The sequence below is a fragment of the Pseudonaja textilis genome, chromosome 1 (genome assembly GCF_049901715.1).
Source record: "Pseudonaja textilis isolate UNSWEBS1 chromosome 1, rPseTex1.2, whole genome shotgun sequence".
Taxonomy (NCBI): domain Eukaryota; kingdom Metazoa; phylum Chordata; class Lepidosauria; order Squamata; family Elapidae; genus Pseudonaja; species Pseudonaja textilis.
The window spans coordinates 321,855,450-321,869,784 of record NC_141990.1 but is presented as its reverse complement, the minus strand read 5'-3'; the positions used below and the strand labels follow the sequence as shown (position 1 = coordinate 321,869,784).

General features: G+C 44.7%; 1 protein-coding gene across 1 annotated transcript; it reads left to right on the top strand.

The window, feature by feature from the left end:
* The first annotated feature begins 5,105 nt into the window (after positions 1-5,105).
* Positions 5,106-13,531, top strand: MICOS13 (mitochondrial contact site and cristae organizing system subunit 13). Its single transcript, XM_087922651.1, has 4 exons — positions 5,106-5,225; positions 8,390-8,546; positions 11,172-11,223; positions 13,151-13,531. Exons 1-4 carry the CDS (start codon positions 5,197-5,199, stop codon positions 13,246-13,248), a joined length of 336 nt encoding a protein of 111 aa, XP_087778777.1. The 5' UTR covers positions 5,106-5,196; the 3' UTR covers positions 13,249-13,531.
* Positions 13,532-14,335: the final 804 nt, after the last annotated feature.

The following is a 14,335-nucleotide window of genomic DNA, read 5'->3' as shown; positions in this document are numbered from 1 at the left end:
CTGAGCCAGAACTAACCATGGCTGGCTCAGGAATTCTGGGAGTTGAAGTCCACAAGTCATCCAAGGCAGGAGTCTCCAACCTTGGCAGCTTTAAGACTTGTGGACTTCAACTCCCAGAACTCCTCAGCCAGCTGAGGACTTCTGGGAGTTGAAGTCCACAAGTCTTAAAGTTGCCAAGGTTGGAGACCCCCTGATCCAAGGGACACAGTTCCGCACCTTTGGATGTAAAAGCAACATCCAAACGCTGGGAGCATCTCCACGGAGAGCACAGAATCTTTGGAAAACGATCGGCTTTCCATTTGGATTTTGTGTCTGATGGGCTAACTTGCAGTGGTTCTCCGGATCTGGTTGTCGGGGTGGGTTTCGCTTCCACGATTTAGTTTGGGACATGAGCAAATTCGGGCTCTTAATCCTTGAGAATCCCTAATCCTTCATATTAAAACTCTGGCGTTCATCTCATTAAGAGCGGGAAGATCCTGAGTGATGAAAATTAATCCTTGGTGTAACAAGACTTACAACCATGGCGGCATCCCCGTAGTCACGTGGTCCAAATTTCGGATGCTCAATGGTTGACTCGTGGCAGTTGCCCTGTCCTGGGGTGCCAGAGGCATTTAACAACTTGTTTTGTAACAACTGCAGTGACTCACTTAATAGCTGGGGCAAAAATAAAAGGCCGTAAAGTGGGCCAAAACTCACTTAACAACTGTCTTGTGTAGGAAGCTCCAAAACACCTGAAGGCAGGACAAGAAGCAAGGAGTGGAGCAACCTAGAACTAAGGAGAAATTTCCTGATAGTTAGAACAATTAACCAGTGGAACAACCTGCCTCCAGAAGTTGTGAATGCTCCAACACTGGAAGTTTTTAAGAAGATGTTGGATAACCATTTGTCTGAAATGGTGTAGGGTTTCCTGCCTGAGCAGGGGTTGGACTAGAAGACCTCCAAGGTCCCTTCCAATTCTGCTAATTCTATTACTCTCTTAATTTTGGGGCTCAGCAATATCCTAGGTTCACAGGGAAAAATTCAGTGCAAATAAAGGCCAATGCCAGCTCAAGAACTGGCAACTGTGACTTAACATTCTGTCGAAAAGATTGTGTTACATATTCAGTTGATGAATATAGGCAATATTTCAGTCCCATCTGTTTTCCCCACAACAACAACCCTGTGAGAACTGGGCTGTAGCTCCAAACTGTTCTGCCAGGAACTCGTCTGGAGGAATTCCCAACTGGGATTTATTTAAAGCACCTTTTTTTTTTTTTTTAACCATGCAGCCAAATCAGTTTTTGGAAGTGCCTTTCTTATCAAACCTTTCTTAGGCAGGAGAGTTAGCAAGTCACAGTAATGCTGGACCAAGGTAGTTTGACTGTTTTAAAGATATCGTCGCAGGATGTCAGCTGTTCCAAGAAAAGCCGCCTTTTGCAATTGACTGATGGAGAATTTGTCAATGCCAATGGTGTTCAAGGGGTTACTTTAGGATTGCACTCAAAGCGCCTATGACTATTGCTTGCCTTTACCACAGTTGTTCTATTTCTGTTTGTAGCTCTTTGTATTTTATCTTCTCCAATTCTTTCTCTTCTCTCTTCTCTTCTCTTCTCTTCTCTTCTCTTCTCTTCTCTTCTCTTCTCTTCTCTTCTCTTCTCTTCTTCTATCTCCAGGCACTGCCACATCTATCATCATCATCATCTCTTTTATTCATGACACATAAAACTCAGCCAAATGAACATTTAAAAATGTATCACAAATATTGATTGGCGCTTTCCTGACAGTGAGGACAATTAATCAGTGGAACAGCTTGACTCCAGAAGTTGTACATGCTCCAACACTGGAAGTTTTTAAGAAGAGATTGGATAATCATAACCATCTGAAATGCTTGAATAGGGGGGTTGGACTAGAAGACCTCCAAGATACCTTTCTGTTATTCTGTTGTTCTATTACGTAAGGGCTGGGCAGAATTTGAGTGGTGTGAAGCTACTTCTGAGTTGATAACACCTGTAGTAATATAGTTGGATTTATCAAAGTCATTCAGTGGTGTTTCTGGTGCTCTCTGAGCTTAGCAGGTTTTTTTTGCAGATGTTTCATTACCCAACTAGGTAATATTATCAATGCATGAATAAAAAAAGGTAGGTAGGTAGATAGATAGATAGATAGATAGATAGATAGATAGATAGATAGATAGATAATGAACCATTCAATTCCTGTGGATCAACTTAAAAGTCAAATTGTTGATCACACTCTAACAGCAATGAGATACCTTGGATTTGCAAAATGGGAAAAAATCGGCAATGCTCACTCAAAATATATGCCAGTTAAAAAATCCCAACAGCAGTTAAATGTTAATCTGTTCATGCTAAAAAAATATATGTGTGGTTGTAATTTACCGAGGTGTAGAAGAAACCCAGCTTGGTGGTTTGTAATCCCATCCTAGAAAGCTTAGTGGGCTGTTTGGATTCAACAGATTGCAATTGATTCTTTAAACCACAATTCAACCAACATAGGAGCAGCTTACTGTATTGCCCAAACCTGGGTTTTGTGAAGGAAATGATTTCTAGTCACAAGAAAAAATAGCTGATGGCTTCTGTGCACCCTACTGAAGGAAATGCCCCAAAGGGTTAAATTCTGCCAAGTTGCTAGATCTCAGTGAGAATGTCCCCACTGCAAGTCAGTACACACCACAGATCCATTACGTCTGTTTGCTAGATCCAACTGGAGGCGAGTGAAGTGTCTAATTTGGCCGCTCAGTTTTGCGACACACGAAAAAGGGAGCGAGAGAGGTTGTGTGAATGATGCGCACGATTGCTTGCGTTCTGTTTCTTTCTTCCCTGAAGTCCACGTTTACAGTTGTAAATACAGGTCTTTTATACTTAACCGTCAATTCCGTACGTGATTTGTACAATGTCGTTCTATTCTGCTATGGAGTACTTTCATGATGGCCGAACTTTTAATTTTGAATTTAAAAAAAATAAAATGAAATATAAATCTATATCTATATACCCACCTATAATTCCCCACTCCCCCCACCCCCACCCCCCCATTTGCTGACTTGAAAAGGACATTTCAGACACGGTCGGAGAAAATGAAGAGGAAAAAAATAAGCACACGTTGAAATGAGTTACCCCCCCAGCCCTCCCTTCTCTTCCCTGCTTCCATTTTAAGTTATGAACTGCAATGGTTTCAAATATTTGCAGGTGGCAATCTTTCCAGAATTCATCTGGCGTCCAGCTTCTTGCTGTGGTCTTAACAATCTGATGACTTTTCTTGAAATAAAGTGGAAATTATTTGAATAAATCCAGACTGGGAAATTCTTTTTTTTTTCTTTGCTTCGATTTTAAAACTCCCTGCCCTCGCCAGCATTTAGCATAAAGGGTTTTTCAGTTTTCCATTAATCTGTGGAACAGCTTGACACCAGAAGTTGTGGATCCTCCAACGCTAGAGGTTTTCTGAGCTAATATGACTAGAGGAGGAATTCTGGGAGTTGAAGTCCACAAGTCATAAAGTGACCAAGGTTGGAGAACCCTGGACTAGAAGACCTCCAAGAACCCTTCCAACTCTGAAAGTTACTCAAGTAGGACACCCCCATCCTAGAAGAAAGAAAAACTGTTCAAAGTTACGACCGATCCAAGAAAGGGGAACTAGATTCAAATTTTAAAGTACATTACTGAACATTGGCCGCTTGGCAACAAGGCTACATTTTACTGATATTTGCACACGTGACCAGATTTTACAACATTTTTTTTTTTCTGAAAACAGGCACTGATTTCCAGTTTTGGGGAAAATTGCACCCATAGAGAATCAATGGTTTACTTAATGACCCCGTGGTTCACTTAATGGCCATGACAAAAACTGTCATAAAATCAGTCAGTCACACAATAGACCTATTTTATGATTTTCATAACATGCAGCCATAATAAGGATGTCAACTAAAAAAATACTCCTTTGGTCTTTTTAGCTGCCAGCAGAAAAGGGAGTGGGGGAAATTAGTGCATTCCTTAAATGCTTCAGATAATTGCTAGGCAGCCAAAGCTGTTGGCACGCAAGATTATTACTGGAGAGCATGATTGATTATGGATGTGTCCCATTGGAGAATATGCACCCAGGGGCTGGGGAAAGACCAGGGTCAAGGGGGAAATGAATGATGTAATTTAATGTCAGCTGCACCTATGTAATGCAGACATGGTCACTCCTATTAAATCAATTTTTTTTTAACTCTGAGAGATACGGCTAGAGACATGATTTGAATGGGGTTGGATTTGTCAGAGCCCTGACAAAGCAAGCTCTAATTATGGTTGTAGGTCAAGGATTACTTGTACGGATAGTCCTCAACTTACAATTATTTATTTAGTGACCATTTGAAGTTACAACGGCATTGGGAAAAGTGACATAAACCGGTTTTCACACTTACAACCATTGCAGCATCCCCCTGGGCACGGTATCAAAATTCAGATGCTTGGCAACTGACTCATACTTATGACGATGGCAGTGACCTGGAGTCAGGTGCTCCCCTTTTGCAACCTTCTGACAAGCAAAGTCAATAGAAGCTAGATTCGCTTAACGGATGCACGCTTCACTTAACAACTGCAGTGTTTCACTTAACAACTGTTGCAAAAGATGTCATAAAATGAGGCACACTTAACACCTGCCTTGCTTAGCAACAGAAGTTTTGGGCATTCAGTTGTGGTCGTAAGTCGAGGACTACCTGTATGCAAGAACCCGGTTGTGCCCTCATCACTGATCGGTCTTTACAGGAATTTAATAAGATTTATTGATTATCTGAATCTATATGAGATTTATTTAAATAAGATTTATTCATTAATTAAACCAGTTTGGTTAAGTTACAGAAACAGTGATAAACATACACAAATCAAATGACGGCGTATCTCACTCCCACGCTAAGACAAGGCAGGGTTCCCACGACCCACTAAACCCTCAGCCGACCCAACCCAGGTTTAGTCCGTGGTATGAACCAAGCTGCGTCCCTTAAAAGAGCTAACACGGCATAGTTTGGAGACTATGCCGGGTCGAGGCGCCGGCCATCTCCCAGCGTTGCCTAGGCAACCCCGGCGGCCCCCGCGTCATCCTCCTCGCCATTCAAGCCTACAATTCCCGAAAGGTCCCGCGAGAGGAGGAGGGGTGGGGCGATCCCTCGCAGGAAACGGCGCGGTCGGGCGCAAGGGCTGCCCTTGGAAGAGGCATCGCTCCGTCATGGCGCCGCGCACGTTCCCTTTGGTCAAGTGAGTCGGGCGGGCTTAAAAGGTGGTTTTGTAACGGCACAGAAAGGAAACGGGGCCGCGGAGGGGAAAGAGCCAGAGACGGGACACCCCCCCCCGCGCCCCTTCCCCAGTTTCGGGTCCCGGGGATCCTCACGGGGATCCTTAGATCGGCTGAGCCCCTCCCTCCAACCTGCCCTCCAACCATCATCGCATGTCATAATTATGCTTGCAGAAATACAGCAGATTCGTTTTATTTAGGTAACCCAAATGCACGGAAGCTTTGCAAGGGATTCTCAAGATATTCCTGGTATAGGGTGGTATAACAATAGGTATAGTGATAGTAATAGTAGAGAACCTTGGAGGTCTTCTAGTCCAGCCCAGTATAGAATGGTATAGGATTTTCTGCTTGAGCAGAACTAGTCCAGGGGGCTGGACTAGAAGACCTCCGAGGTCCCTTCCAGCTTTATTTTGATTCTGGTTTTTCTTTCCTTAAGACCCCGGAGGGAAGGAGGGAATTCTTTTTTTCTTTTTCTTTTAAATATTTTTTTTTATTTTTAATACAATCTTTCCATCTTCAGTTGAATAGTGTGTTCCCTGGATACAAACATCTTTGTTAAACGATCATCAAAATTACAACATCCTTCGTTATGTATGAACTCTGTAATATTTAACACAGTAATATCCACCTATTGATTATACTAATTGATTATACAATATTAACATATAATAGTATGGAGTGTGAAGGACGTATGTTTGTGTTTAATTTCATGGCCATGATGTGCACTGAAGATGGTGTTTGATTTCGTTGTACGAGGTGCAACGACAATAAAACTAAAAAAACTAAACTAACTTATCTCTTTCAACACATCATCTTTTATTTTGTTTCCCTAGCTTCCATTTTTATTATTTAACCATTGATAGAATAAATCCCATCTCATGTAGTTTGCTCAGTTTGCTCTTCCTCCTTAATTGCCAGTGTTGATTTCCACACATTCTCATATTTTCCTAATCGCATTCTCGTCTGTAGGTATCTGGAAGGAGGGAATTTTTTGCCCCTACCATCCCCTGCCCCATAGAGTCTTCCACAGGGAGACCTTTAGGAAAAAATATTTTTTGCAAAACGTTGGGCAAAATTGCCCTGTTTTCCTTTACCTCTCGTCCCACTCGATCCCTAGCCAATTTATTTATCGATTTTATTTGATTTATATTGCTGCCTATTCGTCCATGGCGACTCGAGGCGGCTTACACAATGTAAAATCATATTTAAAGCAAAAAATAAAAATAAGAACAAGAAGAACTAACAAAAAGAATCAAATAAATTAGTAAAGTACAATAGAACAAATTTTTTTGTGTGGGGGAACCAACTCCTATCTCCCCGCCCCGATGACAGCAGATCACACTAGCCATTTGATGGGCTCTGTCCCTCTGTGGGTTCCCCAGGCCCGCTGGCAAAACCAGGTCTTCAGTGCCTTTCGGAAGAATATTAGTGAAGGGGCCATTTTAATCTCTGGGGGAATGACGTTCCAGAGAGACGGAGCCACCACGGAGAAGGCCCTTCTTCTGGGTCACACCAGGTGTATCTTCCTCAGGGATGGGACCCGTAGCATTCTCTGCCTCCTCGCTCTAATAGGTCAAGTAGATGTCACTGGCAAGAGATGTTTCCCATGAAGGGCTTTCAGGTGACAACTAGCACCTTGAATTGCACCTGGAAGCAAATTGACAGCCAATGCAGCCTTCTGCAGGAGAGGTGATACATGTGCACACCTGGGTCTGCATAAAACCATGCGGGCCGCTGCATTTTGCACCAACCAATTATTAGTCCTCGTCTTACGAACCACCCTGGAGCCCCAAATTTTGGTTGCTGAGTTAATCGTCAGTTAAGTGAACTTTGCCCCAATGTTACAGCCTTTTGTGGCCACCGTTGTTAAGTTAGGAACATGGTTGTTAAGTGAATCGGGCTTCCCCATTTTGACTCGGCTGGTCAGTAAGGTCCCAAAAGGGGATTGTGTGATCCCAGGGCACCACTACTGTCATAAATAGGAACCCGGTTGTTCTTTGTGTCCAAATTTTTACCTCGTGACTATAAGGATGCTACAACGGGCATACGTGTGAAAAATGGTCATAAGTCACTTTTTTCAGTCACTAATTTTTTTTTCTTTTAATGATCCCTTACATGGGGTGGAGTTGGGGCAACTGAGTGGAGCTGACTGGCCAGGTGCCCTTCCTGTCACCAGTGCAGAGTTGGCAGCAGATATACTCCCATTGTGCCCAGAGAGAGAAATATCTGCCGCTACCTAGGATCGAACTCACAGCCTCCTGATTGTGAGGCAAGAGCTCCACCTCTAGGCCACTGCATCACTCGCTGAACTAAATGAACTGTTCTAAGTTGAGGACTAAGTTGTATTGCTATTGATTAGGTCAGTCTTGGCCACTGTAATGTGTGGGCTTCGACTCCCAGAAATCATGCTACAAGGGTCATAAGTGTGAAAAAAAAAATGGTCGCGAGTCTTTTTTTTTTTCAGCGCTGTTGCAACTTTGAATGGTCATTAAGTGAACTGGTGTAAGTCGACGACAGCCTGTACAACGTCATGGCCTCCCTTCTTTTATGTGAAAATATTCGGCCGTTTGGCAGCTGTAGACAGAAGGGTTTTGGGGAGGGGGTCTTCTTGTAGGTCTATCATATCCCGCCCTGAACATACCTCTAAAAGGTATGTTGAGCTGCGGTGGTCCCAGTGGTCAGAGTGCAGTACTGCAGGCTACTTCTGCTGACTGCAGTTTGGCAGTTCAAATCTCACCAGGCTCAAGGTTGACTCAGCCTTCCGTCCTTCTAAGGTCAGTAAAATGAGGACCCAGATTGTTGGGGGCAAGAGGCTGACTGTAAACCACTTACAGAAGGCTGTAAAACCACTGTAAAGCGGCAGATAAATATAAATGCTAAGTGGAAGGGAAGAGAAGGAAAAGGAAAAGACCGTCGTAGCACAGTGGTGGGAATGCAGTATTGGAGGCTGACTGCCCACTGTCATCAGTTCGATCCTGACCGGCTCAGGATTGACTCCTTCTGAGGTTGGTAAAACAAGGACCCAAGATTGTTGGGGGCCACAGGATGACTCTGTAAACCGCTTAGCACTGTGAAAGCGGTATGTAAGTGCTATTGCTAAAGGGCCTTTTATATTTTTCTCACTCAGGTTGACGGCCAAAGCAGGACTGGCCGGCGGTGCCCTTTACCTGGTTTACTCCCAGGGGCTGCTGGGGAGCAGCGATAAAGGCGCCCACGCCCTCCACAAAGCCAAAGCAGCTGTTCCTCCGGCAGTGGAAGAATGGACAAAGTATTTCGGTTGGCAGGTGAGCCCAGAGCATCCCCTCTGGTCATCTTCAGGCCTGACGCAGGTCGTGGATGGACCTCGGGGGTCTGATGTGGGGGGGCTGCCGTCTTCATAGGAGTGGGGTCACCAAAGGGAGGTGCAAGGTAGGAAGTACAGGCAGTCCTCGATTTAACCACAGTTCGTGTAGTGACCGCTCAAAGTTACAACGGCGCTGAAAAAAAAATTGACTTCGGACTTACGACCCTTGCAGCATCCCCGTGGTCACGTGATCCAAATTCAGAATCTTAGCAGCTGGTTCGTATTTACGACGGTTGCAGTGTCCCCGGGGTCACGCGATTCCCCTTTTGCAACCTCAAAGTCAGCGGGTGTCAAGGTATTGAGATTTAATAGCTGACCAGCTGCTGTAAGGCTGGTGCAATGCGGATGAATCAGCATGGTTATTGCCGCTTTAAGACTGAGGGTGGGTCCTCAGGGTTTTACCACTTTAAGAAGCTGTATATATAAATGTGGCCATGAGAGGACGTATCTCTCCTCGAGTTCTATCTCCATTGTAGTTCTCCGTGTAGAGTTGAAAATCGATTGCTTGCCTGGTATGCGGCTAATATGTGTATGTGTTACATAGCAGCCTTGTATATAAACCACTGTTAAAAGACAGAGCCTCTGTGCTGTGTTTCGCTCCTGAGTTGTCTTACAAATAGTAGTCACTGTCAACTCATAAAATATTTCGGTGGTCTTTTTAGAGTTGCCAACAGAAAGGGAGGTGGGAGCAGTGCAGCAGCTTGGAAACCGAAAGTGCATTCCGTAAATGCTTTCAAAGATAATAACTAGGTGACTGAAGTTTCTGCTTTGCAAAATTCTAACGGGAGAGTGTGATTGATGACTCTGGGCTATGGAGGTGTCCCGTTGGAGGATATGAATTATGATACACCCAGAGGGGTGGGGAGGAAAACCAGGGTCAAGGGTGACAATGAATGATGCGTTTCAGAGTTGGCTATACCCAGGTAATGCTGGACAGTTTAACTCCCAATAAATCCTTTTCAAATTTTGGAAGTTTAGCTCAAGACTCGGGATTTAAATGGGGGGTAACTGCCGGAATCCTGACAGTTACATTCAAACACTCTGACAGTGGGGAAGCCAGATTCACTTAACAACCATGTGACTGACTAAACTGCAATGATTCGCTTAACAACTGTGCCAAGAAAGGTATAAAACAGGGCACAACTTACTTAACAAATGTCTGACTTAGCAGCATAAATTTTGGCCTCAAGGATGGTTGTAACTTGAGGATGACCTGTATTAGAATACAAGTAGTCCTTAACTTACGGCTGTTCATTTATGACTGTTCAAACTTTACAACGGCACTGAAAAACGTGACCTAGGACTGGTTCTCACACTTATGACCGTTGCAGCATTCCCAGAGTTGTGGGATCATCTTTCGGTGCTTGGCAACAGGCATATACAGGGAGTCCTCAGCTTATGACCACAACTGAGCCCCAAATGTCTGTTGTTGAGCGAGACATTGGCTAAGTGAGTTTGGCCCCATTTTACGATCTTTCTTGCCATGGTTGTTAAGTGAATCACTGCAGTTGGTCAGTGAGAAACCCGGTTGTTAAGTGAATTGGGCTTCGCTATTACACTTTCCTTATCAGAAGGTCGCAAAGGGGGATCACGTGACCTTGGGAGACCACAACCGTCGTAAGTATGAACCAGTTCTTAAGCATCTGAATTGGGATTGCCGTGACCCAACGGGAGGCTGCAAAGATTGTAACCATAAAAAATGGTCCTTAGTCCCTTTTTTCAGAGCTGTTGTAACTTTGAACGGTCGCTAAGTGAACTGTTGTAAGTCGAGGACTACCTGTATATTATAGTTTAGGGGTCTCCAACTTTGGCAACTTGAGGGACTTCAACTCCCAGAATTCCACAGCCAGCCAGGAAGTCCCACAAGTCCTCAAGTTGCCAAGTTTGAAAAGCCCTGGTAAAGTTTTTCTATTAATGGATTTTTTTGGCAATAGTTTTACTTTGTTCTTTTCTCCTTGCGAAATCGGTAGAATTTGAACACTGTCATATCCGTGTATCTGCCCTTTTTTTGACGGAAGAAAAACGATCCGGGGGGTGGTTTTGATACAGTTCATTCTTTTTCCGCTCGATGCAACCTAAATATCTTAATTCTTGCATTGAATCTGTATAACCCTTTTCCCGCGATTTATAACCGTTAACCTGGCGCCCCAGATGCCTGGAACATTCTCAGACTGTAAGAGAAGGGGCCATATAGATTCCAACACCAGAAGAAAACTCCTGGGAAACGTTTCCTTAGCTGCTTTCTCGGAGACGAGGGGAAAATAACATGTTTGCACCTGTGGATTGGTGGAATCCACATCGGACTACGGAGAGGGGTTCTAATTCCCTTTATCGGCCCTGCATGCCCTGAAGGATATCAGAACCTGCTTTGAATTTTGACTTGCTTTTTCCTTCTTCAATAAAAGATTCCTTTTGAAATACAACGTTTTCAAGAGTTCATACTTATTTTTGAAGAGGGGGAGAGAAACCGGTCCTTACGACAGCACTCTCTCTCTCAACCTTCGCTCAGATCTAACCCTTTCCTGGCAAATATCTCAAGTCTATTTTTTGTCTTTCGTTTCTGCAGCTTCCAGCGGTTCCAAAAACTGAATTTTCCCTCTGCAATGCCTGGAACTCAGGTACAGTGGGCTAGTATAGATGGATACCTATCCTGCCCGGGATTGCAACCGCTTTTTAAACCAGGTTTCTTCAAAGGTGGGGCAGCCATGAGGACCTTGTTAAAAAGTGTGGCTAAGAAAACCAAGGCTAAGGGCAGGAGTGGAATTCTACCGGTTTGGAGCGGTTCTATAGAACTGGTTGTTACGATTCTGCGCAGTTCGGAGAACTGGCAAATAGTGCCCCTGGCTGGCCCTGCCCCTCCCCGCCCAGTTATAGTCCTTATCGTGCATGCACAACATCGCTGACTGCGTTCTCCCCTACCCAGTCACTCCTTAAGGTATTTCTTTTTTTCTTCCTCCCGACGATCAGCTGTTCTGACGATCAGCTGTGCTGGGATCCCCTTGCTGTCTTATTTCTTCGCCCAGGCGGCTTCCCTGAGGCTCAGGAGGCCAAAATAATGGAGCGCGGGGTGTGTGTGTGTGTGTGTGTGTGTGCAAAAAAGCCACGCCCACCCAGTAACATGTCCACGCCCACCTAGCCACGCCCACCTAGCCACGCCCACAGAACCGGTAGTAAAAATATTTGCTTTCCATCCCTGGCTAACGGGTGTGAGGTTACGTGCACTTGTCGACGTTCGTTTTGTTTGGTGTTAGCCGAGCAGCCAGTGGCCAGATGGGGTGGCCTCTAACTCTGAGGTGTGACTTTTCTTCTCTTTTAAGAATTTTATTTTATTTTAAAAAAAAATGAAAGAAGGTCAAAATACAACATTTCAACAGAAGAAGAAAGATGGAGGTTGGGAACAGTAGGGAACGTTTTCAATGCAGGATCCAATCTGGGTCGATCACCAGAACTTCTCTTGGGCTAGGAAGGAAAAAGATGGGAGATAGGAGGGAGAAGGAAGGAAGGAAGGAAGGAAGGAAGGAAGGAAGGAAAAGGAGAGAGGAAAGAGAAGGAAGGAAGGAGATGGGAAATAGGAAGGAAGGGAAGAGGAAGGAAGGAAAGAGTTGGGAGATAGGATGGAAGGAAGGAAAAGATGGAAGATAGGAGGGAGGAGGGAGGAAGAAAGGAAGGGAAGAAAAGGAAAGGGAGAGAGGAAAGAGAAGGAAGGAAGGAGATGGGAAATAGGAAGGAAGGGAAGAGGAAGGAAGGAAAGAGTTGGGAGATAGGATGGAAGGAAGGAAAAAGATGGAAGATAGGAGGCAGGAAGAAAGGAAGGGAAGAAAAGGAGAGAGGAAAGAGAAGGAAGGAAGGAGATGGGAAATAGGAAGGGAAGAGGAAGGAAGGAAAGAGTTGGGAGATAGGATGGAAGGAAGGAAAGGGAGGGGAGAAGGAAGGAAAGAGTTGGGAGATAAGGAAGAAGGGAAGAGAAGGAAGGAGGTGGGAGATAGGAAGGAAGAAAGGAAGGGAACCAAAAGAAGGAAGGAGGAAAGAAGAAGGAAGGAAGGAAGGAAGGAGAAGAGATATCAGAAATAAGGAAGGGAGGAAAGAGATGGGAGATAGGAAGAAAGAATGGAAGGAAAGAAAAGGGAGGGAAGAAGGAAAGAGATGGGAGATAAGGAAGGATTAGGAATGGAGGGAGGAAGCTTAGAAAGGGAGGAAGGAAGGAAAGGAAGAGAGAAAAGAAGGAAATAGATGATAGAGGGAAGGGAAGAAGGATGGTTAGAAGGAAGGAAGCAAAGAAGAGGAGAAAGGAAGGAAAGGGAGGGCAAGGGAAAAGAAGGAAGGAAGGAAGGAAAGGAAAGCCTTCCAATCTTCTTTACCGCAATTATAAATGCATTTATTTTATCCTCCTGCCTCTCTGTCGGATTGCATTCTTTCCCTTCTTTCTGAATCCTGCCCTTTTTAAGCACCAAACCCATAAATCTCGAGCTTGCAGAAAGGGATCGCTGATTCCCGAACGTGTCATTTAAACTCTCACTGTGTTTCTCCTTTTTTTTTTCCCCGCAGGGGTTCGTACTGTCATAAGTGCCCTTTCCATCGCCCCCACCAAGGGCTGCGAATACACACAACAAGGATGGAAATACATCAAGGAGCTTGTGAAATGAAGGCAGCTGGAGCAGCGTTGCGTTCTCTTGCCGTCCAGCAGAAATCACTCCGTCCAGCTTTGCAGAAAGTGTAACCCTGCTTTGACAACCAGGGTTATAAAAAAAGCCGCTGGCAGGGTTACATTTTATTTTGGGGTTCATCAGACTCTTCTGGCTCTTGATTTCTGTATTTGGCAAAGCCAATCCTAGGTCGGGATAGAGCGGTTGGCCCCCACCCCACCCTCTCCCCGTTCTCTTGGCCACGTTACCAAATTAAAGTTGGAGTGTTGTGGGTTTGCAAAAACGCAGGGAGTGATTTCCCTTTTCTTGTAAGGATCCAAGGAATCTCTCTGAACGATTCAGGTTACGGATTTGGAAACGGAGAGGTAGGAATCGGCCGTCGGCTTCGAGATGGGGTTGGTGGCCACCAAAGCCATCGTCCCTAGTGGAGCCGGCCTTGAGAAGGATTTAGAGAAGTCCGGAGAAGGACAAGCAGTGGTGTTATGGAACCGGTTTGGACCGGTTTGGACGAACTGGTAAGGCGATCAGCTGAGAGGAGTGAAAAAAGCCTCAGACAATCAGCTGAGAAGAGAACAATGTCAACTCATAAAATATTTCTATGGTCTTTTTAGAGTTGCCAACAGAAAGGGAGTGGGGAGCAGTGCGGCAGCTTGCGAACCGAAAGTGCATTCCATAAATGTTTTCAAAGATAGTAAATACGGTAACCGAAGTTTCTGCCATGCAAAATTCTAACTGGAGAACATGATTGATGATTCTGGGCTATGGAGGTGTCCCATTGGAGGATATGAATTATGATACGAGGGTGACAATTATGTGTCTCGGAGTCAGCTAGCTGTCAGGATTCTGGCAGTTACCCCCATTTAAATCATGAGTCTTGAGCCAAACTTCCAAAACTTCAAAAAGGATTTATTGGGAGTTAACCTGTCCAGCACTGCCTTGATGTAGCTGACTCTGAGACACATCATTGTCACCCTTGACCCCGGTTTTCCCCACTGCTCTGGGTGTATCGTAATTCATATCCTCCAATGGGACACCTCCATAGTCTAGAGTCATCATTCATGCTCTCCAGTTAAAATTTTGCGCAGCA

Coding starts and splice junctions, on each gene's coding strand:
- MICOS13 (XM_087922651.1), top strand. CDS start 5,197: ATGGCGCCGCGCACGTTCCCTTTGGTCAA. Junction 5,226..8,389: donor CGCACGTTCCCTTTGGTCAA/GTGAGTCGGGCG, acceptor TTTCTCACTCAG/GTTGACGGCCAAAGCAGGAC. Junction 11,224..13,150: donor CTGCAATGCCTGGAACTCAG/GTACAGTGGGCT, acceptor TTTTCCCCGCAG/GGGTTCGTACTGTCATAAGT.